The sequence below is a fragment of the Numida meleagris genome, chromosome 2, assembly GCF_002078875.1.
Source record: "Numida meleagris isolate 19003 breed g44 Domestic line chromosome 2, NumMel1.0, whole genome shotgun sequence".
Taxonomy (NCBI): domain Eukaryota; kingdom Metazoa; phylum Chordata; class Aves; order Galliformes; family Numididae; genus Numida; species Numida meleagris.
The window spans coordinates 41,728,444-41,751,923 of NC_034410.1; the positions used below are offsets into that span (position 1 = coordinate 41,728,444).

The following is a 23,480-nucleotide window of genomic DNA, read 5'->3' on the forward strand; positions in this document are numbered from 1 at the left end:
TCTTCAAGCTCAGAGTGATGTGCTATATGTGGTGGTACCGAGTACGGTGTAACTCTTGTTTACTCTTTGCAACGATATCCTTTCAAGGAGATTTGGTAACTTAATTTTATTAAGTGTCCTTTTATGCTGTTTTTCTCAAGAAGATAATTTTAAAATCTAGTGATGTAGTCACAAATAAAAGCTTTATACTTAATAACACAAAATTATGTTATTTGGATTGTGTCAATAGAATTCTATGATTTAAGCTTTAGTTCTATTCAAGACCCATTAAAATCAATAGAGGATGTTAGAATTGATGAGTGTTGGAAAAGAACACATAAATTTGTGTTTCTATGAGATGTTTTTCATTTTACATTCTATGTATAGAAAACTTGTTTTGTTCCTATCAGACAGCTGCGTAGCTTTAATGGAATAATTCCTTTTTCTCTTTTCCTTCTCTAACTGCTCACACTTGCTGCCAAAAAAACTCACAAAAGTGAAACATAGGGGAAAAACATTTTAACCGTTTCGCTAGCTTATCATGAGTGTTGCCTGAATAGCATTCTCACTGTAGACACTTTCTGGACAAAAAAACCCCAACCCTTTATATGTTTTTTTGTTAGTGTGTTCCTAATCGGCCATGCTGAGAGGAAGTGGACGGCGGAAGAATTGAGAGCGTAGCATGTATATGCACTTGTGTTACCACATATTTTACCACATAATTGTTTTATTTGCCAGTGGAGTGTATCAGTTACAACCTCTTGACTATTTTATAGAAAAAGTCCTGAGCATAAAATTAGGAGTCAACTTTGACTTTGCAAAGCGGGAGTATTGCTGCAATGTTCTGTAGGAATGCTTGTTGCTTTACTGACCCGTAAAATAGGGTTGATATCGACATATGATTTCTTCCCACGTGAATAAATTGGATTTATTTTTAATGGTCAGAGTTGGGAAGTTTTTATTACCACTTCCAGCTACTTAAAAGAAATGATTGCCATGCCTTTTACTTGTCTGTATATGTTGTTTCCAAAGGCTGTGGACCTTTCTATCGATGAATCCAGCCTCACGGGTGAGACGGCTCCTTGCGCTAAATCTACAACTCCTCAGCCAGCAGCTACCAATGGAGACCTCACTTCAAGGAGCAATATTGCTTTCATGGGAACATTGGTCAGATGTGGAAAAGCAAAGGTAAAATTGTGATGGATAGGGAATAATAACTTCCATGTTTTTACTACTTGAATAACCCCAATTCTTACTTTTAATGCTCGCTTATACCAGTTGATAACTGCTCTTTACTGGCTGCATGTATTTCCATTTTTCTAAAACAACAGAAATGAAATGGAGTAGAAATAGAAATGCTTACTGGAAGTATGGATGACTTTACTGTAACACAGTGCAAAGCTGTTCTCAGTGGTGCTTTTTCAGACACTAGAAGTAAACCTATTGGCAAGAGTATTCAAACTTGTAGGAAGCAGTTGGGAAACTCTTCTGTCTAGGATGTGGTACTCCCGAACTTGTAGAACTGCATTCGTGTGTTAGAGCATGAAGACCTGTGGTTGTGGTTGGTGCTAGTTGAGTGTTGCACTGTTTAGTAACTACCTGTAACAAAACCTAAATAATTCAGAAGAGCACAGAATAGCAGTTTGTTTCAGGGAGTTGAAATGATTTTTTTTTAACGAAAATACTGATTTGTATCAGTAGTTAGAATCACAAGCAAAGCTAACAAAATGATAGCTGGCTAAATGGTATTTGCTCAGTATTTGAGTCAAAGCTATCAAGAACAATCATTAACATTAAAATTGAACTTTAGATCTGAATTGACTTTTTATATTTGTTTGTTTTTTAGGGCATTGTCATTGGAACAGGAGAAAACTCTGAATTTGGGGAGGTTTTCAAAATGATGCAAGCAGAAGAGGTAAGAGTGAATATCTAGAAACAAGGGCATATATTTTGTAGGTGTATATTTTGGTCATTAAAAGTTTATTTTTGGGGTTTATTCTATAGGAACTTTGTTAGATTTAATTACAGTGCTTTTCATGTTTTTCTTTTCTCTAGTTAAAACAAATCTTAGGTCTTGAACATGAAAGCAATAATTGAATTCAGTGTAACACATTATCCCTAGGTGGCCTAAATATGTTATCTTTGAAAATAATATTCCAAAGCTTTTCGAGGATGGAACAACTTTTACTGCAGTTAGCACCAGTGCATTTTTCAAGTGGAACTGAGTTTGTGGAGAAGGGATTTGTATGGCAGATTTGTGCACAGGACTGTGTTTTCCCTTGAAAAGATCATAGTGTGTACTTCAGGGTTATGTGTGTGTTTTCTGCTGCTTCATAATCTCTAGTTTATCCTCCTAAAGTTATGAAGCTCACTTTAACTTCAGTATACTGAACTCCTGTAGTAACTTTCTTTATTGCAGCACTCTGATCCACACAGAAGCCAGTCTCTTGAGTGCTTTGTGTTCCTGTGCCCTTCTAAACTCTTCTCAGGCTGCCTGACCAACATGGGGTTGGAAGGTGACAGTTTGCCTCCAGCTGTCAGGACATGATCAGCCATAGTATAGGCAGCACTTTTCTTTTTCCTCAATTGCATTTCTGAAATGTGTCAAAGCAGAGCTACTGAGGCTATTAGGTGAGGCATTAGATGTCTCAGCCAGGAGCGTGCCACTGACCTCATGTTGTTAGCTGCAGTGCCTTACTATGCCTTTCAAGGGAATACTGCTGTCCAGTCACCCAAAGTGGAATCCATTTGATTACACACACAAGGAAAATATGATCCATTCAATGGGTTTTAGTTTGTATTGTAACAATTGCAATTATTAATGGGGAAAAAAATACATTAGCATTCTATACTATCGACATTCTGAAATATCAGAGTACTATGGGGTTATTGTTGTTGTTTACTGTATAATAATCTTACTTTAAAAGCAAATTTTCATGGTAAGAGTTGGTTAAACTCTTTAGTCAGCTTCCCCACATAGTATGCTCACTGTTTTTGCCGTGACTTGTGCAGCAGAGATTTTTGCAATGACCCTGTTACCTTTCTATTGCCACACTTCCCTTACTGTAATCCAGCATATATTACTATTAAAAAAAAAAACAAAACATCCACTGTAAATATATTTCAATATATATCAGGAAAGGAGATTTTATATTTTTTTTTCTTGGTGTCCATCTCCTGTTTACTTTATTTTTGGCACTAAATATTCACATAGTTTCCTATTTCTCTAACTTGATTTTTTTTTTTTTCAGCTAGTTAGCAAATACTTCCTGAGGTATAATTGGTCTTTCAGGGCTTTAATGTTTCTGCCTCAAAAAGTTGGTTTTGTTCTTGTGATCAAGGACTTTTATGTCTGGAAGTAATTTGGTTGATTTTGGTTAACCTTGCTTTTTTGAAAATCTTTGATGTGACTTTTTTTTTTATATCAGATATGCTGTAAACATCACAAAACTCCCAAAGGATATTTCTAGATTTCATTTAGTTTCCTTGAAGTATTCTTCAAATTTCTTGAATGATAATGGAACGAAGTAGCCTGTCTTTCTACAAAGTGAACATGTGGAAGAATGCTATATAGCTGCATCTCACTCAAGTAGTTTCCTAGACAAGGTCTTGAAATTTGCACACCTGAAGAAGTTTTTGATGTAGTTTATACTTTTAACTTGTTCTTGTTAACTGTTGGATGTTTACTGTTCACCAAGGCTCCAAAGACACCGCTGCAGAAGAGCATGGATCTCTTAGGAAAACAGCTTTCTTTGTATTCCTTTGGTATAATAGGTAAGAAAATCTATGCAAACAGCTACAAATTACTTTGTGACTGAAACTGACCTATGGGCCTTTAAAGCCTGAGGGACTTGATCTTTCTGGATATTATGACATCTAATTGTATTCTCCACTGTTTAATGAGTTTATGCAAGTAATCATCTGAAGATTACTAATGTAATGTAAGTTTCATCATAAGGGTGTTTGCTTGCTTCTTCCTACAAACATGATTTTGTGTCTTCTAAATGCTTCCTTTCAAATTGCGGCATGTCTTGTATTCTAATTCAAGGTGTGCAGAAGTGAGTACCTCACTGCAGGTATGATTGGGCTACTTGACTGCCAAAACCTTTCTTCATCTTTGTCATGATAATGGAGGCGTGTTCAACAGTGAAGGAAATAACAGATTTTTATAAGCAGCGCAGTGATAAGCTTGGTTGAGTTCTTTTTCCTGTTAGGCTACTGTATGTGGTGGTTTTGTATTTATTATGACAACTCCTTTGTTTATAGGAGTTATTATGCTGGTTGGCTGGTTGCAAGGAAAACACATCCTTGATATGTTCACAATTGGCGTGAGGTAAGATTTTTGTTTTTAAAAAGTGTAGATCATGTATTACAGGAAGTGTTTGAAAGCTATAGATGTAGATTGTAATGTGCATCCACACAGATTCTGTTTTTAAGTTTAGGTAAGTAATACAGGGTGGGAATGGACTTTATTAGCTTGCTTTTCTGCAGCACAATAATGTTTAGTGATACGGTAACTATTTGTCCATCTCCTCATATTGTGTACATGTGTGGTGATTTCAGCGTCATTGAAACATTTGTAAACAGACAATAAATAGTGACAGAAATTCAAATTGTACAACTGAGTAACAAAATACAGTTTTATAAATGATGAAGTGAATGCAAGCCTTGTGTCATGTACTTCTTTAGTTAATTTTTAGCACGTTATGGAAACTTAATTCTGAGATGATGTCTGCTCAGAATTAGCACAGTTTATGTGCTCTAATTCTCTTCTCTCAGAAAAGTTGCTGAGTTGCTAATTACCCGGATGGTGCATAGGGCAGAAGAGTTTCTTTAAATAACAAAAAGCATTTATTTAAATGGCAGGATCTATGGAGATTTAAGTGTTAAGGTCAACGAGAACTGCAACTTCAAGCATTGTATGAAATATTGTGATCTCATTTACACTACTGTCAACTATTTTTATTTTTTTAATGAAATTCTGTGCTATTCCAACACTTAGCATGCTGCCATAGCATGATCTGGAAGTGATAGCTGTGGATCACCGGTCACTACAAGTGGTGATGTTTTCCAGTCCTTTCCAGTGGTGACCACACTGACTCTTCACAGCCTGGGCTGCTTTTCAGAAAACTAGTTTTCCATATCCAAAACAAATGTACAATTTATTTCCCCAAACTATGTTTGCTTGAGTCAGTGTCTAAACCATTGCATGTTGTTACTGTCTTCAAACTGGGTCTTAATGAGTGGTATACAATTAGAATCAAGTGACAGCTTGTTCCTTTCGCTTTTAACTTCCATTAACAGATAGCTATAGAAGCACCATTCTCAGATGTGAATACATCATTACAATGTGTTAATGTGTGACATTCTAAGACGAGATATTTGTGTATTTGTTTTCATTTCAGTTTGGCTGTAGCTGCAATTCCTGAAGGACTCCCAATTGTAGTGACAGTGACGCTGGCCCTTGGTGTGATGAGAATGGTGAAGAAACGGGCTATCGTAAAGAAACTGCCTATTGTTGAAACTTTAGGTATGACAAGACTAATTCAGATGTAGTATTTTGATATAAATCATAGGAAATCAGATAGAATGTTAATGGCCAATGGTAAAAATAAAGTAGGTATTCTTATTTGCTGGCAGTATGGTGGTATCATGTCTCAACTGAGTGCCTTGTACACGAGTTGTTAAAATTCAAGTCTGTGCTTTTGTGCGCCCTATAACCACTCCGTTTTTTAATTGCGACTGTCGGTCTGTTGATTAATTGTGTGTCACACTAATGATGTGCAATACTCAAACCTGCAGGTGTAATTAGATGTATGGAGTGCTCTTAGTTCACAGTAGCACAGTGAAAATATTTTAGCGGAAGCATTTTTAGTTTGCTTAAAAGATGTTCTTGTCAAATAACAGACTTGGGAAATGTTTTTTAAACCAACTTCTTGGCATAAGTTTGGAGATGTTACTGACAGCTGGAAACAAATCCAAGTTTGGATATTAGAAAGGATGTTATAATAATGCACCTTAAGGTTGTTATACTGTTCATGCTAAAACTTAAGCTTTCATCTTTTAAAATGATTTTTAAAATACTTTGTGTGTGGCCTCAGACGTGAAATGTAATACATAGGACATGGAAAAGAAATGCAAGTAGTATTTTAGGCAGTTCTGCTGCATTTTAATTTCTCCTTTGAAGACTGGAAATACTTTTTTTCCTAAAGCCTTACCAGAGTTTTCATTAGTGTTGCAAGGCTTTTTGTGGCTTTTGCAATTCTAGCTATTGGGTCCAGGAATGCCAAAACCCTGCAACACTCTTTCAGAATACTTTTCCCAAGTTAAAACAGCATGTATGCATTTCCATATTTCTGTAATCATTTTTGATCTCATTAAAAATTGCTGCTTTAGTAGTAAGTCACACTTTACCTGGTAAAGAATGCTGCTAGGAGTCTCAGTTGAGATTTCAGTAATGGTTTGAGATGCACTGGAGGAAAATTAAGGAGGTAGTGAATGGAAACACTTGGGCAACTTGTGAATTCGGGATTTCAACTACCTTTTTTGATTTATCGGACAAACCTGTAAAGAACCTTGTACAGATACTCATAAATAGTTGAAAATTGCTTGTCTGTTGAATCACATCTCGTTTTTTCTTCACAGAGACAGCTGCAGTATTTCTAGAAATATGCATGCCTTGAATACCGCTGTTCTTGTTAGCTACTCACTTTATTCTAAACAGGCCTTGTCTTACAAGTGCTATTTGCTTATTTTAGGATGTTGCAATGTAATTTGTTCAGATAAAACTGGGACTCTGACAAAGAATGAGATGACAGTTACTCATATTTTTACTTCAGATGGGCAGCATGCTGAGGTATGTAGTGAGACTCTGTTAGACTTAAATTTTGTTTTTACTTCACTGTGTCTGTCAGCTGAAATACTCTTCATTATATATGAAGCATTAAGTAGGATAGAGTAAGTTTGTTGCATTAAATCTTAGTTCTTTGATTTCTGGCTAATTCTGTTCTTTTCGTTTAGTATTTCAGACTTGAAGCTGTATTATCTAAGCATTCCGTAGTTACAGAAGAGTTTAGGTTTTTTTGTCTAATGTGTAAGATTCTTAATCTCTTGATGGCTGTATGTCATAATGAAAGATGCTGAGATGCAGTACAGAGATTTAATGTTTTTCTTAGGCATGTTTTTTTTTTGCTGCAGGTGCATAAAAAATTTAAATGTTAAGAATGTTTAAAGTAGGAGGAGTATCCAGATTTGGGCTAAAAGACAGTGTATTGTGTAAACCCTTCAAAATGAGTGTACTGTTATAATTGCGTTTTGATAATGAGTGGAGTTTAAAGTAGGAAGAGGACGTGAAGCAGTGACTGAGGTGGAGCAGTCACCACGAAGGCTGAAGTGAATGCCCAAAAGGGAACCAGAAGTGGTAGGAATGGAAAAGCAGCAGGGGATGCAATTGTATGTGGTTTCATGAAAGTGTGTTTCAAATAAGTTCTTAAATTTCCAAACTCCTCATGCTTAGGGTTTTATTCATGTTGTAGTTAATGGGGGGGCCTTGTCATTAACTTTTTTGAGAATAAATACTGGATATTTTTTATTCTTTGTGTTACCTATATTTGCTTGGTACTTAGTTTCCATTCCTAATTACAGCATTCCTACAAATTTTTCTTTTCCTTATTCCTAGCATAATTTGTTTATACCGATATTTAATTGGCTCCTTTTCCATATTCTCTTACCCTTAGGAAATAGCTGTTATATATATTACCTGTTAATGCTGTAGACCTGGGGACTTTAGGATTCTAGTTGGATGCCTACATTTTATGCATTCAAAATACAGTTTTTCTGCTTTTAACACTTCTCAAATCTCAGCTGAGAGGCCATTCAAGTATGATTTTCTTCTTTCTGCATGAAAGTAGGACTCAGCTGTGTACATCCATTCCCCTGCAGGGGTATGCATTATTAAGCAGGGTAAGGGAGAGTAGGAGGGAAGAATTAGAAAGCAGAAGAAAGAAGGAGGAGGAAAAAAACCATGTCCTAATTGAGTAAGGAGACAACATACACTGCATTTATTTATGCTAAGGAACAAAATTGCTGCATTTTTGAAAATTAACATCCAGTGTATTTCATGGAAGAATTCAGTTGCCCTCAGAATTTTTTTCCCTGATCTAGTGCCTGCTACATTAGGAGACTTCATATTCATTAAAATCCATCATTGTGAATGGCCTCGCTTTTAGTTTTCTGTATTTCATAGTGAAAATCTGAGATTAATGTAATTTTCACTGGCTTCAGAAACTGTTTTATGAACTGCCTTTGGCTCTTTGTCTTACAGGTTACCGGGGTAGGTTATAACAGGTTTGGAGATGTGATGCTTGATGGTGAAGTTGTTCATGGTTATAACAACCCATCCATTAGCAAAATCGTTGAGGTGAGATCCTGACACAAAGAGGTGAATTTTAGTTGATGATAGAGTAAGAGTTGTACACAACTTTTACACTGTGTTGTGTTTTCTCCCCATTTCTTTGTCGTCTTTTAGGCTGGCTGTGTCTGCAATGATGCTCTGATAAGAAACAACACCTTAATGGGGAAGCCAACAGAAGGGGCCTTAATTGCACTGGCAATGAAGGTGGGTGTTTGGTAATTTTTGATTCGTGGTAGGTAAATGTGTTTTTTTCCTAATTTTCCCTTCATTTTTTGACTCCTAGATTTGCATTACAATTGCTTATCTCCCGTGCTGCTTATCTGATGGAAATCTTTGGGCATTCTGAAAGAAAATAGGAAGTTGTTAAGTTATTTGGAACTGAAGTAAAATCTCTGTCATCTTTTTGCATGGAGTACTGTCATTTTGCCCACCAGAGGCTAATTTACCTGTTGAGTGTTGATTGTGCTGTCTCTTTCCCAGCTCTCATCGGGAGCAGTAAGAACCTGATGAGGGACACATTGGTGTCTGTAGTATTTACAGTGCTTTTAAGTGCTGGGAACAAGTAGTTTGAATAGTGAATGCTGGTTAAATGTAATTTTTATGCTGTGACACATGCTGTAGCTTCTCGGAAGTGTAGCAAGACATTTTAGTAGTTGTTTTTTTTTTTTCTGTGATGGTGAATAAACTCAAGAACCTTCAAATGTGAGTACATTCCAGTTGTTTTCTCCCCATGTAACTGAGGACTGGGATTTATCACCTTGCTGAGATTCATTCCAAGTCTCCAGTCTTTGACTGGAAAGGACTAAAGAGATGTTGTTATGGCAAGACCCTAAAGAAACAGAGAAGAAGAGAGGTCTTTCACATCTGTTGCTGGAAGGGGCAGTAGTGAAAGAGTTGTGAAGCTCTGTAAATACTGAGAATGGCTTGTGGCAGGTGGTCACTTTAATCAGCACTCAGACTTGGTTAAGGCTAGAGCACGGAATTCTGTGAGCTGCATTTTGTGGGATGAAGGAAATGCATTTTGTCTGAGGTCTTTGTGGTTAGTTTCCCTTTAAATGTTTGGAGGATATTGGTGATAATTTCTGAAAAATCCTTTCAGATTGGGTCATTTGAACTTTAAATGACTCTCCTGCCTCCTCCCATCTCAGCTACAGCCTTACATAATAATTTTCTAGATCCTTCTAGCAGAGAAATTATATAGATATAAAAAAAAAATGCACTGCTGTTTTAGATATGTTTTGTGAAACACATAATCTACAAGGTATTTCAAAGTCCTTGATTCAAAGAAAGTCTATAGACTGAAATGTTCTAACACGCTGAAGCCTGAAGGAAGCTACTGGATTCATTGAGGGCTTGTTTTTCAGAAGTTTGTCTAACAAGAGCATTGCAACTTTGGAGACAAAAGTGATTTTTTTTTAACTGATTGTTAACTAACAAGCCAAAACAAAATACTTAGCTATTTGGAAAAGAAAGGTTATGGTGCTTTTTCTATTTTATGCAGATGGGTTTAGACGGGCTCCAGGAGGACTATATAAGGAAGGCTGAATATCCCTTCAGCTCAGAGCAGAAATGGATGGCAGTTAAATGTGTTCACAGAACACAGCAGGTAAACTGGATTCATAGCTTCCTTGCACGCTGGCTCTGTAGAACCATTATGTACCCTATTTAACGTCCTCATTTTTCACTTGAGAGATTGTGGCAAGCTGATAATAATGCACAGTCCTGGGAATATGGTTTGATTATCTAGTTTCAGTTTCAAGCTCCAAAATGGAGAATAAGAAAGCCAAGAAATTCTTTCCATAAAAGGTGTACTGAGAAATAATGCTAAGTATTTTGATATCTGAGACTTTGAATGTATCTGGCTTTTCTTCCTTCTCTGCACTCATCAAATATTTAAAGCAAGTCTGTCAAAATTCTGCTGTTTCTGTTAGATAAAGAATTAAGAACAGGAAGAAATATGTAGGTGTTGAATAATCAAGAATTTATTTTGCTTGAAAACACAGGTTTTCTGGTTTTAATGGCATTAGTACATTAATTCCTCAGTGTTCACAGATTTTATTTATGTTAGCAGTGTTCTGGATTATCAATATAAGCCATTCTTTGACCACTTTTTCCATCTTCTTGTGCTTTCACATATGTACGTGTGTTCATATTTCATTTAGACCAGTCCGAATGCTTTTGTTAACAATATTGACATAATGACTGCCAATCTGATAACTGGAGTCTTCTAGATAATATGTTCAATGACAGATCTTAGTTTGGATTTATGGAAAATTTCATAGTATTTCTGACCAAAAAAGGGCTTCAACAGCATAAAGTATTGCAGTAAAATCCATGCTTTGGAAGCTATGCATTTGGCCCTTTTTCTCTGTACAGAAGATGAGGTTGTATAATCCTTGTCTGTACAGAAAGTAGTGAACAGGAATTGCTAGATTATTTTTTTTTCTAGATGATTTACTGGGTCTGTTGTGTTTTGGTATTAGCATTTTTAAACGGTTGTTGAAAATGGATACAATTTAAAAAGGAGCATAAATTATTTGAAGGCTAGGAAAATGCAGTGGAATTAGAGCTGTGTCAGTTAAGCCTATCAGAAAAATTGAGCTGTCTTGACTACTGTGCAAAAACACCTTCAAAGGGAGAAAATAACTGTATTAAAAGGGCCTTTATAGCACAACAGGGAACAGAAGATGAGAATCAGTGATTGGAAATTGAGCTGAGGCAGCAATTCTTAATGGAGAAGGGAGGAAGGGAAACGATGAGTTGATTTAATGTTGGAATAAGTGTTCAAGGTAGGTAGTGAATTTGCAGTCCCTTTGTACCACCAAGGCTAGTTTGCTTTCTGGAAAATGCTTGAGTTATTTGTGGTACAGGGATGCAGGTGATATACTTAATGACCTGTGGAGAAAGACAGATGGTTGGGTGATGAGCTAGAGGTCTTCCAGGTCTAATGTACTGTGTAGGTTTCGATGCTGTCCTTTGAATGGCCTCTTTGGTTTAAAAACTGTGACCCCACAATATCTCACGTGAATGATGTCTACTGAAATAATAAGATATTGATTATTAGCTTAACTATTTTGGCTTTAACACTCTTAAACATATGCTTTATACAGATACTTCAAACAACAGGTTTTTTGAGTTCAGAAGTGTAACTTTCATTTGCATTATACGTTCTGAAGACTTTTCAGAAAAGTATAGATAAAACATTCTTACAGATGTGTATGTACTTGTGTGTGTATGTATTTATATATGCATGCATACATACATGCTTACACATTTTCTATTTTAGGACAAACCAGAGGTTTGCTTTATGAAAGGTGCTTATGAACAAGTCATTAAGTATTGTACATCATATAACTGTAAGGGGCAGACCCTGCCTCTTGTTCAGCAACAGAGAGAGCAATACCAGCAAGAGAAGTCATCTATGGGCTCTGCAGGGCTGAGGGGTAAGCGTGTTTCCATGTCTCAAGATAATTGTTTTTTAAAATGGTACTGTTTGCTTGTTAAAATTAAAATAGAATGCAGATACAAGATTTTCTTTTGTTGTTAAAGATGTGCCACTGAGTTGGTTAGTTTTTCATTAAAATGGAGAAGTGGAATGCACGTGATGTACTTAAAGCCTGCATAATAAGATTGATTAAATTCCAGCAGGTGAGAAAAGGCACTGCTGGTTGCAACTGTAACAACTGAAAAACACATTGCCACTTGGCATCTTCCATATCTCATTATAGATTTTTTTAACTTATTTTTAATATGAATGTGTTCATTTTTTTTCTTTGACTCCTGGCACCTTTGTGAGTTAGGCTGGCGTAAGTGATGGATTGCGAGTCAGAAGGTGCCATTAAGATTACATTTTATATTAGCAGACTGTTAGATTTTAAAATATAGCTGCAAGTATTTTTCAGAAGGTGATTGATTGGAAGTGGTTGTGGGCAAACATTATACAGGACGCCATAGCTGTCTGTCTTTGGTTTCTGTGAAGAGACCTGCAGGTTGTTAAGTCCATTCAGATGCTTTAAATGTGAAAGTATCTTTGAATTAAGATTCCTACTGTAAAAAAGGCATTCCAGAAAATATTTAGCACGTAGTCAATAAAATGTGCCTCTATTTAAAAAAGAAAATGTATTTTTATTTTCTGTGTTTTTTGTTGTTAACTGATCTTCCTTTGTCCTCTTGTATAAAAGACCATGCATGTACACAGAAACCACAAAGCTAGTGCCTTTTTCCTCTCCCTGTAGTGGAAGCAAAAACGTTTTATCCTGTGAATAAATGTGAAAGATTTCTTGAAGACACGAAAAACCTGTGTTTGATAAAGACTTCTGTGTACTTCTTTTCTTATAAAGAGCCTATTCTGAAATCTTAAGACAACAGACATTGCTACCAGTGAAATAGCAATCCCCATCTTTTGTTTTATTCTAACTTACATGTTCAATTAGGTGTCATTTCTAAACATCTGCTTTTGTTGGGTTAATTTCAAGTGGAATACTCAGATGAATGAAGCTACTCATAAAGGTTTTCAGTGCTGAGGCCTTTGGATAATATGTGCTATTTCGTTTTCGTTTTGGAAAACAAATATTAGTTGTTTTAAATGTTGCTGGAAATGTTATTTTCAAAACCTAACACGTTTTTTTCTTTGTCTCCTGAAAGTTCTAGCTTTGGCTTCCGGTCCTGAGTTAGGACAGATGACTTTTCTGGGGCTTGTGGGAATAATTGATCCTCCACGGACTGGTGTAAAAGAAGCCGTTACTACACTTATTATGTCGGGAGTTGCAATAAAAATGATTACGGGAGATTCACAGGAGACTGCAGTTGCCATTGGTATGAATAGTCCACTACTTCTCATTTTTCACTTGTTTTCTGTGTTGGCAGTGCCTAGCTAATAGGTATGAAATATGGTTATTAAGTTTTTAATATTTGTCACTTCTGTATACTGCCTTAACACATGACACAGTGAAATTAGAATAGAACTAGTCAGAAGTGATACTTCCATTCCTGCTTAAATTGTTGCTTTTCTTATTTGGTAATGTGTGGCTCTTTGCTATTTTAAACTACGTGTATTTTTTTCTTACTGCATTCTGTTGTAACGTGCCTGATTTCTGATTCTTACCAGCACCACCCTCCCTTCCATCAGCATTGGATGACTGTCTTATAGTAACAGGGAGAAACTAAAATAGTTGCTGACAATATTTAGGATGAATTTTGTGCTTCAGTGCTTTCCCAATCCAGTTTTGTCCATGCGACTAAGTTTGAAGTTCAAGTATTGTTTGTAAATATTTAAACTAAATCAATATTTAAACAAACTTATCTTATTTTTGTAATATAATATGCTAGCCAGAATATAGATCCCTTTTGTAGAGGACAATGGTGGAAAAAGTTGAATGTGCACATAGAAGTACACCCTGAAATTAGCAGTACTTTAACAGCTGTAGTTTCGCATCTGAGAGTTGTGCACATCCGCATCTCATTTCTCATCTTCTGTCCTGTTACTTTTGAATTGTAAATTCTTTGGGGAGGAGTGGGCTCATGTTTAGGTTGTGCGTGACACAGTGAGATACACACCTTGGCCTAAAAATTGTAAAGGAAATAAATACCTGATTAGAACAGACTTTGTAGCGTGCAGGTGTTTCTCAAGAGTTCACCTAATTTACTTCAGTATACTGAATCAGTAGTGTTAGGATGCTATGCTGTGGACATTTCAAATCTGAAATGCTGCAGAAAATAATAGTTTTAAAGAGTAAATGGCTGCTTAATGTTTGCTTGTTATAAGTGCTAGTTATTATAATACCTCTTTTATTATCTGTTTCCAGCTAGTCGACTAGGATTATATTCCAAAAATTCGCAGGCAATCTCTGGAGAAGAAATAGATGATCTGGATATCCAGCAGCTTTCTCAAATAACACCCAAGGTCTGTAGTAATATACAATTCACTGAAATGCAGTAAAGGATATATTTTGTATTCAGAAATGCTTTTATCTGTGGAAAGATGAAATGTAACTTTTGAGGTGCCAGTAATAAAAGCAGGAGATACAGTAAATTACCAGAGGCTTTTAGTACTGAATATGGAAGCTGTCCCAGATCAAACAAATCTTTGTTTGACCTAAGATTGTACTAAGATTCATGGGATTATCTTTTTAGTGAGTGCAATCTTTATTTCTTTTGTCTCTCTTAATGATTCAGGTTCTTGGGTTTTTTTGGTTTGTTTTTTAAACCTTTTGCCACCAATATTGGAACTTCCATTTTGCTACCTTTCAGTGAGCATCATCTTATTTTTATATTGTTAGACCATTTTGTTTCTCTGTGTAAATATAACTAAATACATATAACTTTAGTTATATTCATTATATTTAACTTTACAGTTTTCTTGTTCCGACAACCTATCCTTTTGTAATTCATAAGAAGAGCTGTCTGAATCTTTAATGATTTGTGATTGATCTGAGGCCACTGGTTAAGAATTTTGAGAGATCTATTTGTTATGTTGACTGCTTCAATACCTTTTAATTTTTAGGTAACTAAGTGCATTAACTAGTGTCATCATTGTAAATGTATAGTCACAATCAAATGTAATTGAGCTTCATGCTTGTCCCTGTTGCAAAATTTATACATCAAAATTCTGCTTAGTTTGCAAAATTAGACTGCAGCATGTTTTAGTGATGTAACTAAGCCAAGAGACAATACAATTAAGAAATACGTCTATGATGTGAACACATGAACTGGAAAGCTTTGTGTCTTGGTGACTCACCAAAAAAAAACCCACCCTTTATTTGGTAATACTTGTTCTTGCAGGCTGTTTACATTAAATAACAAGAAAAAGCAACAAAATTACTTTGTGCACCTTTGACCTGAGACCCAGTTTGTTTTCTAGCATGCATTTAAAATCTTGCTAGGAGTTGAGTAAAATCAACCAATAAAGTACAGTCTAATGAGTCTGCTGAGAAGTCTAACTTCAGTGTGGAACTTGTTTGAAAACTGAATTCCTCTTACTCAAATTAATTTACAGAGTAGACGAGAGATAGAAGAAATTATTTTTCAGTATTTTTTCTAAGCTAGAATTTTCATTAATTAGCCTTAAAACTTCAATGTGTTAATGCTATGCTATATAAAATAGTAAAATTAAAATTTCCTGAGTTGCTTGCTGTTTGTTGTCTTCATGAATTTAGTCAAGAAGGTCAGTAGCAAGCCATTGTATCTGTTGCTTCGTTATTTCAGAGGATTTTAAAATTGCATATTCTATCTTGAAATGAGTAGCACCAACTTGGTTTACCTTTAAGTCTTCTCTTAAATTGATTTCACTGTAGTGAAAACACATTTAACTGATGCTTCAACCTCAAAATAAATGAGAGCATAGTTGGCCTTAGTGTCTTTAGCTTTATAGTATCCTGAAAAGTTCTTGAAATTTCTCAGATTTTCTCTTCTCCTTCATTGTGCTTTTAACAGGTTGCAGTATTTTACAGAGCCAGTCCTCGACATAAATTAAAAATTATAAAGGTATGTCTCACTGGACAGTGACTGTGGGTACTATTTGTAGTGCGCATACTTCAAGTATGATGTGCTGCAGAGCATCTGGATGAAACCAGAGATGAAAGTGAAGTATATTTGAAAATAGTACTTGAAAAAAATATGTAATGTCCACAAGGGCTGTGCAACTGCTGGTAGGCAGCATCAGTTTGTTGTATGTTGGGAGCTGGGAGTTTGAGATTTTGTCGCATTGCAGTTGAATTGACTAAGACCTTGAGAGAGCCATATTTCTGCTACTTCTGAGAAGCAGAAATAAAGCAATAAAACAGCATGAATTTCAAGTCATGTCTGAGGTAATGCTTCCATTCAGAAGCTAAAAAACAAAGCTAACAAAGAGGGATGTGCTTTTCCAGTTGTTCTAGTTCTTATATTGATTAACAACAAAGAGAATGAAGTCGAATATTACAAGACAGTTGGAATGTTTTGAGAATTACGAAAGGGTCATAACATTAAGATGCTATATACCCTAGCTTTAAAACCTAGACGAAATACATGAACTAAAATTTAATGTAGAATCCTGTATAAAAGATTAGTTAGGATATGAACAGTTGCATTTTTTCAGGATTTTTATACTGGTATAATAACACATTTTGGGGGAAAGTCACAAACCGCTGTATTTAGAACAATTGTATAGGATGGGTTATTCCAATCTCTGATTTACGTTCTTTTCCCTTTCTTTAGTCCCTGCAAAATAATGGTGCAGTAGTAGCAATGACAGGAGATGGAGTGAATGATGCTGTTGCTCTGAAGGCTGCAGATATTGGTGTAGCAATGGGACAAACCGGAACAGACGTTTGTAAAGAGGCAGCAGATATGATCCTTGTGGATGATGATTTTCAGACAATAATGTAGGTGACATTTATATCGATACATTCTGCTGTATAGTTTTAAAGAAACATTGCCTGACTAATGAAAGGAAGAAGGTTTTTTGCAGCAGAGTACACTTGGCCTAGCTATTAGAAATCACGTCCTTACTGTTATTGTGATTGTGTTAGGCAAATTGCAACATGTACTAGAGGGTGAAAAATATGGTCTGTACATATTTTATTCTGGCGCAGTAAGAATACACGGTCTTCTGAACTCATTCTCTATTTCTCTGGTTTTTGGAAAAGTGTGAGTTGTTGTTTATTTTTATTTTTTAATTTTCTACCTTGATTCTAGAGGCAGCATCAGTGATGATGTGAGTCTTAAAAGAAAAGGAGGAAATTTTTCTACTGACATTTCATTTTGAAAGTTTAGTTAAACAGCCAGAGTAAGAACCATTGTAACTGATCTTACAGTAAAGTACAATGTCTGTCAAGAACCTTAACTTCACTCTTTTCTTGACACTTGTATTTGTGCTTTATTAATAGAAATTACACGCTTTTTTGGTTTGTTTTAATGTTTGCTGCAGTAGTCTCTAGTGGTATGATCTTTGTTTTTAATTACAGGTCTGCCATTGAAGAGGGTAAAGGAATCTATAATAACATAAAAAATTTTGTTAGATTTCAACTGAGCACGTAAGTCTGAAACATTGTTGGCAATTCTGGAAGGTTCTAACTACATTGTGATTGAATCAAAGCTTCACAAAGCAAATGTATAAACTCATGAACATTTTAGATTTCACGTGCTGATAGACTGTACTAGAATCACTGTACACTAGTATCAGTGGTCATAATTGCAAAAGAATTTTAGGATTGAATTTTTAGTATTTTGTACTTGGTGGTTTGTTTCATTTTTAAAGTTCAGAAAATAATGCTATAAGCAGTCCTCTATCAGTTTTTCCTGTTAAGATGTGAAAAGTCAGTAAATGAGAGGATGCACAGAAGAAAGATAGTGCTACCCTAGAGTTCTTTAAAGGAGAGGTGGGTAGTCATTCCCTCCTTAACCAGAACTGGTATATCAAATGGAGGAAGCAAGTGAAACAGGAGGTCAGTTCTTCTGTAATCCTGGTTTTCGGGATGAGTTAGTTATGTGAAACTGGCTTTCTTGCCTATAAAGATCCCTATGCATTTGTGGTACTAACTAAATTATCCAGATGTAAGATAGAAGACAAGAGTTTGTTAAGCATCAGTTTTAAAAATGTTGTGAGTCTATCTTACTGAATCTGAATTCAGGAGTGTGTTTTCTTCGCTGTGTTGTTAACGTACTTTTTTGAAGATATTTTGGAGTGGTTGAGTAAAGTAGCAGAAATTAAAAACAAAAACAAAACAAAAATCCCACAGGATGTGTGGGAATGGCACAGAGCTGTGCCAGAGGAGGCTCAGACTGGACATGGGAGAAAATTTCTTCACCTTGAGGGTGGACAAACACTCAAACAGGTTTCTCATCAAGGTGGTTGATGCCTCATGCCTGTCATTGTCCAAATGCCTCTTGAACACTGCCCTCAATAACATGCCCTAGCTGTTGGTTGGCCCTAAGTTGATCAAGCAGTTGGACTTGGATGGTCTTTGTAAGTCCCTTCAAATTGTTCCATTCTATTCTATTCTGACCTTTTAAAGTTACGGTTATGTCAGTCATGATTGAAGTTGTCAAAATCTATATCTGCTCTTAAATACATGAAGTTTTGCTTACAAAGCAGTTATCAGTGTATCTTCAGAAATGTTCCATGCTGACAGTTATAAAAATGGATTCTTTCAACAGGAGTATAGCAGCATTGACTTTAATCTCACTGGCTACATTAATGAACTTTCCTAATCCTCTCAATGCCATGCAGATCTTATGGATCAATATTATTATGGATGGGCCTCCAGCTCAAAGGTAAGTAATTGCTTACCTTTACTTTAAATTCTGTTAGAGATTTGTAGTCCAATTATTTCCACAAAGAAGAGGGTTGCTTGTAAAAGAAACTCTGTGAAGTGTTAAACTTCAGTGATGTGTTTCTGAAACAGAGTAAACTTTTTCTTTGTATTACAATGTTTGCAGTATAATTCTGCATTCATTCATTTGCCTTGCTTTAGTATCCAGCGGTGGTTGTTTGGGGAGCAGCACGGTACCTAAAGATCCACAGCATGCAAGATTCTGGCTTCCATCCAGAGTCTTCCTCTGTCCTTTCTGTACTGTGGGTAGATGGTAGAGGGAGAGGTGAAAGGGAACTAGCAGTAGAATTCCTTAGTTATCAAGGTAGCAGAAGTGGTGGATTTTACTAATACTGCAGATTCTTTAAAAATTGTTGTTTACTAATTCTGATGCTGTCTGATATGTACCACATACTTCTGGACTCTGAAACTGCAGTATTGGAATGTTACCTGTTACTGGTACTTATAACTCAGTGCTTTGAAGGTGAAAATAACAGATGCTTACTTAAATGAAGTGTTTCTTCGGCTGTAGAGAGAAGATTCAAATCTGTTTTTTCCCACATGTGATATCTAGTCATTTTGTAGAAGCAATAAATTATTGTGATGATAAAAATCTGAGATACTTCTTTAATTTTAAGCCTTGGGGTGGAGCCTGTGGATAAAGATGTTATTCAGAAGCCTCCAAGAAATGTGAAGGATAGCATTTTGACCAAAAACCTGATTGTTAAAATACTGGTGTCATCAATAATTATTGTGTGTGGAACACTGTTTGTCTTCTGGAGAGAGGTATGACAAAAACACAGAACTTAAAGCAGTAGCAAGCATACTTAAGTCATTTTGATACTAGCAGTTGAAATTTGGAATTCAGAATTTGCATGAACTTAGTTGCAAGGTTTATCTATGCTTATTTAATAATAACTGAGATTAGAGAGGATCAATTTCAAAGCAGTGTTTTTAATACAGGCTTCTCCAGGTCCCAAATGTATTTGGAAAACCTTGGCCAATGGGAAGCAACTGGGAGAGGAAAAAAAAAAAAAGGCAAAAACTTATAGCCAGATTATTAGGAAACAGCTGTTTGCCTTTCTTTTCCCAGTGGAGAAGAAAGTTGAACTTTTAGCAGTACATCATAGCTTGGAACTGAAATTCTTATTGTATTAACATATAACAAGTTATACAATTTATATATGTATAAATTGTAATATGTTATATTGTATAAATCCTTACTATAATAACATTATGGGTGTGTAATTTCTGTTATGACTTCTTGAATGAGCTTGGAGCAAGCAGTTGGTTTTGCTTTTACATATTAGCTAGCAGAACTTGAATTATTGCAGTAATTGTATTTAGTTGTTGAAGTTTTGAATTAAAGCGTGCTAAAGCCATTTTATTTTTTTGTTGGCAGTTAAGAGACAATGTAATAACACCTAGAGATACAACCATGACCTTCACCTGTTTTGTATTTTTTGATATGTTCAATGCTTTGAGTTCTAGATCTCAGGTGAGTGATTAAAATTGCCATTTACAAGGTATTGACACCGGCAGTACTTCTTAGGAGGGTCTTGCTGTGTTTTCTTGCAGATATAGTTTACAAGTACTGCTAAGCTTCAGAGTTATAAAAATTAATAGGTAAAAGTGTTAGCTTCCTCAGTTTGTGATGCAGAGCTGTTTGCTAGTAATTCTGGTGTCCTGACAAGAGCAAGGAAACTTTTAATAAAAACTTGAAGTGTGATGCTCCCCTCTATTGCTATGTACACTTAGCTGGGTTTTTTCTTTCCTGAAAATCTTGTCGGTTCAGTAACTCTTTCAGAATCTGAAACTTGTTGAAGGCCTTTCAAAATTTGTAGCCTTAGGAAAGCTTAAGAAAAATTGCTTTAAGTATTCTTTCTGTTTAAATTTTTGTTTTAAGGAAGACAAGGTCTGAAATTTTGTGTTGAAGAAATTATGCATTACTACGTTTAATGTAATTTGCAGTCTGTTTTCTGATATGGATATCAGGGTTGACAAAAACACATCCTTCTAGTACAGTGGGCACCTTCTAATGCGTGGTACTTGTAGAGAAGTGAGCTCAATAAATTAATTCTTGACTGTGAAGGCAAGATTTGCACTCAGTTTACCATTTAATTATCCTCTCAAGAACTTGTTTTGGATTATCTTTAAGGTCAACAATTCAGCAGTGTGTTTTTACATTTTTATAAATGTCAAGATGAAAAAAGTTATGAATTATTTTCTTGTCTATACAATGAAAATTACATGTACAATGTAATATACTGTTTGTTTTACAGACAAAATCTGTGTTTGAGATTGGACTTTGCAGTAACAAAATGTTCTGCTATGCTGTCCTTGGATCTATAATGGGGCAGTTATTGGTCATTTACTTTCCTCCACTTCAGAAAGTTTTCCAAACAGAGAGCCTGAGTGTCTTGGGTAAGAAATGTTCCCTCTTAAAAACTGTACAGTAAGGATTAATTTGTAAAAGTGTTGGGTTATGGCTGTGGGCATGGTGTCTTAGGGACATGGTTTAGTGGTGGCCTTGGTCGTGTTAGGTTGATGGTTGCAGCTGATGATCTTAAGGGTCTTTTCCAACTTAAACATTCAGTGATTCTGTAAGAGCACTTTCTGTTTGCATACAGCAGGAAAACCAATCACGCTGATCCTTTTTAAGAGGGGGGGGAAATACCTTTAGATATTTTGTTTGGAAACCATGATTAAGTGCATATTGTACACAAAACAGGTGAGTGCATTCTTAGATTTCTGAAGTGCTTGTGTATTTTAGGAATTTTAGTGAGTACTGATGCAGGCAAAAAGGAAGCATAGACCTTGGAGACATTGATTTTTAAAGCGCTGTTAACCTTATTTAGCAAGACTTTTTATCTAAACAAATACCTAATTTAGAAATCTTTATTAATAAAAAGTATAAATTAACTGCCTTTCTGTAGGATAAAAAGGCATGAGGATTTTAAGAAACTATTTATATGAACTTGGTTGCATTAAGACTTACATTTATTGCTGCTGTGTATGTCCGGACCTGAAGATAAATGATTGCCAGGTTGGAACTAGATGAACTTAAAGGTCCCTTCCAATCCAAACCATTCTATCATTCTGTGTTTTTAGATAATTCTTTGTCTTTTTGTAGTAGTATCATTTCTGAGAATATCATTTCAGTATGAAGCTAATTATGTTGCTTAGTGTTCTTTGCTTTTCTAGGTATTAATAAGAGCAGAGTTATGAAATGCTTTAAGAGCTTGAAATAGTGTGCGTGTCCTTGTGATTTGTGCATGAAGTATGCACGCTAATTGTCTGCTTCTGCAGAATGGTTCTTGCTTCATTTCTGCTCGAATTACCCAGTAATAGGGAGGCAATTTGAAGGTCTTGTAAGTCATATTCCTTTGTCAGTCTGCCCTGAGCCTTAAATAGCAGTTTTAAAAAGGCTAATTATCTCTTCCAGATTTACTGTTTCTTCTGGGACTCACTTCCTCTGTATGCATAGTGACTGAGATCATAAAGAAGTTTGAAAGAAGCAAGGAAAAGATCCAGAAACATGGAAGTTCTTCTTCGTCAACTTCGTCTTTTCTTGATGTATGATGCATATTGCATTCTTTTGTTTGCAAACTTAGGGATTGCTGTCTAAAGATGTAGGAGAAAGCAAAACAATATTTGGAGGATTAAGAAGTCCTGAGGGCTTTTGACAAGTCCTTTGTTTCACTGGCTAATGATGAACATTGGTGTTTCAAGACTGTTTAGAATTTAACTTCCAGCTGTGGGAGTAACAAATGAAATTATGCAACTTTGGTAACATTTTTCCTCAAACCAATTTACTTTTGAGATTGAATGGGACTTTGTGTGTTTGGGGGGGGTTAATTTAAAGAAAGATCTAAGCCCAAGTCCCATTTTCTGCACTTAGAGATATAATTGTATAAAATTCTTCTCTTAGATATAAATATTTTAGTTTGTTTTTATTTAAAACATTGTACTATTTTACTTTTATGGTGGTGGGACTTTGCTACTAATACAAGGATTAAAAAAAAATATTTCAGAGGCATTCCACTGGGTTTAGTCTGTCACAAGAGTGCCATATTCTAGCTACTGTATTTATTTACTTTATCCTGCAATGTGTAAGCGGCTCAAGTACCTTGTGCTACAGTTCTTTTGTATCCAGAGTTTGGTTGGGTTTTTTTTGCACAGGATGTGACCGCTGTCGGATCACTGTTTTTCTTTTCTTTTTCTGTGATTGAAAAGCCTATACTGCAATTTGAAGTAAATGTTTGCTTTTCTTATAAGTGTGGTGTCTCTTTGCTTTGAAAGGAACTGGTATTTACACCAGACTGTCAGGCTTGTGATCGTTTTGGATACCTGCTTTGTTCCACATTTACTTTAGCTTGCAAATGCCAGATCACTTGAGTAATAAGACAGTACTAGTATTGAAGTATCTGACTTACAGTTATGTAGTATACTGAATTAGAAAGTGAACATTCTAATTCTCACTCTAATGGCAAAAAAAATCCCAGCCTTCTTTGAAATAAGCTTGTTTTTCCTTCTGCACCCCTCCTGTTCTGTTCCTTTTTTTTTTCCTTTTCCATCATTAAAATAAATAGCTTACTTTTAGAGTAACTTAAAATTTTCATCTTCAGAATGACTTTTTTTTAAATCAGAAAGTGTTATGGTAGATTGATGTCTCGATATGCTAAAAGTAATTTTTAATATGTGATAATGTCTGGATATTCAGATATTCACTGATTTAAAAAAAAAAAGTCATCTTTCTCAAAATAGACTTGCAACTGTTGTCATCGTTGGTTTAGAGG

The 23,480-nt window shown here is 35.5% G+C and overlaps 1 protein-coding gene across 5 annotated transcripts in view; it reads left to right on the forward strand.

Moving 5' to 3' along the window:
* ATP2C1 (ATPase secretory pathway Ca2+ transporting 1) overlaps nucleotides 1-22,958 on the forward strand; it is an 81,024-nt gene extending 58,066 nt beyond the window's left edge. For all 5 annotated transcript variants that reach the window (XM_021389348.1, XM_021389350.1, XM_021389351.1 and 2 more), the window contains 20 exons: nucleotides 1,012-1,167; nucleotides 1,826-1,894; nucleotides 3,678-3,753; nucleotides 4,246-4,312; nucleotides 5,385-5,509; nucleotides 6,738-6,835; nucleotides 8,303-8,398; nucleotides 8,507-8,596; nucleotides 9,894-9,998; nucleotides 11,679-11,835; nucleotides 13,037-13,207; nucleotides 14,197-14,294; nucleotides 15,824-15,874; nucleotides 16,586-16,752; nucleotides 17,335-17,403; nucleotides 18,527-18,643; nucleotides 19,320-19,467; nucleotides 20,084-20,179; nucleotides 20,964-21,105; nucleotides 22,127-22,958. In XM_021389348.1, coding sequence (XP_021245023.1) covers nucleotides 1,012-1,167; nucleotides 1,826-1,894; nucleotides 3,678-3,753; nucleotides 4,246-4,312; nucleotides 5,385-5,509; nucleotides 6,738-6,835; nucleotides 8,303-8,398; nucleotides 8,507-8,596; nucleotides 9,894-9,998; nucleotides 11,679-11,835; nucleotides 13,037-13,207; nucleotides 14,197-14,294; nucleotides 15,824-15,874; nucleotides 16,586-16,752; nucleotides 17,335-17,403; nucleotides 18,527-18,643; nucleotides 19,320-19,467; nucleotides 20,084-20,179; nucleotides 20,964-21,105; nucleotides 22,127-22,263 — 2,235 coding nt within the window. In that variant the 3' untranslated portion in view covers nucleotides 22,264-22,958. The remainder of the gene's footprint in view (nucleotides 1-1,011; nucleotides 1,168-1,825; nucleotides 1,895-3,677; nucleotides 3,754-4,245; nucleotides 4,313-5,384; nucleotides 5,510-6,737; nucleotides 6,836-8,302; nucleotides 8,399-8,506; nucleotides 8,597-9,893; nucleotides 9,999-11,678; nucleotides 11,836-13,036; nucleotides 13,208-14,196; nucleotides 14,295-15,823; nucleotides 15,875-16,585; nucleotides 16,753-17,334; nucleotides 17,404-18,526; nucleotides 18,644-19,319; nucleotides 19,468-20,083; nucleotides 20,180-20,963; nucleotides 21,106-22,126) is intronic.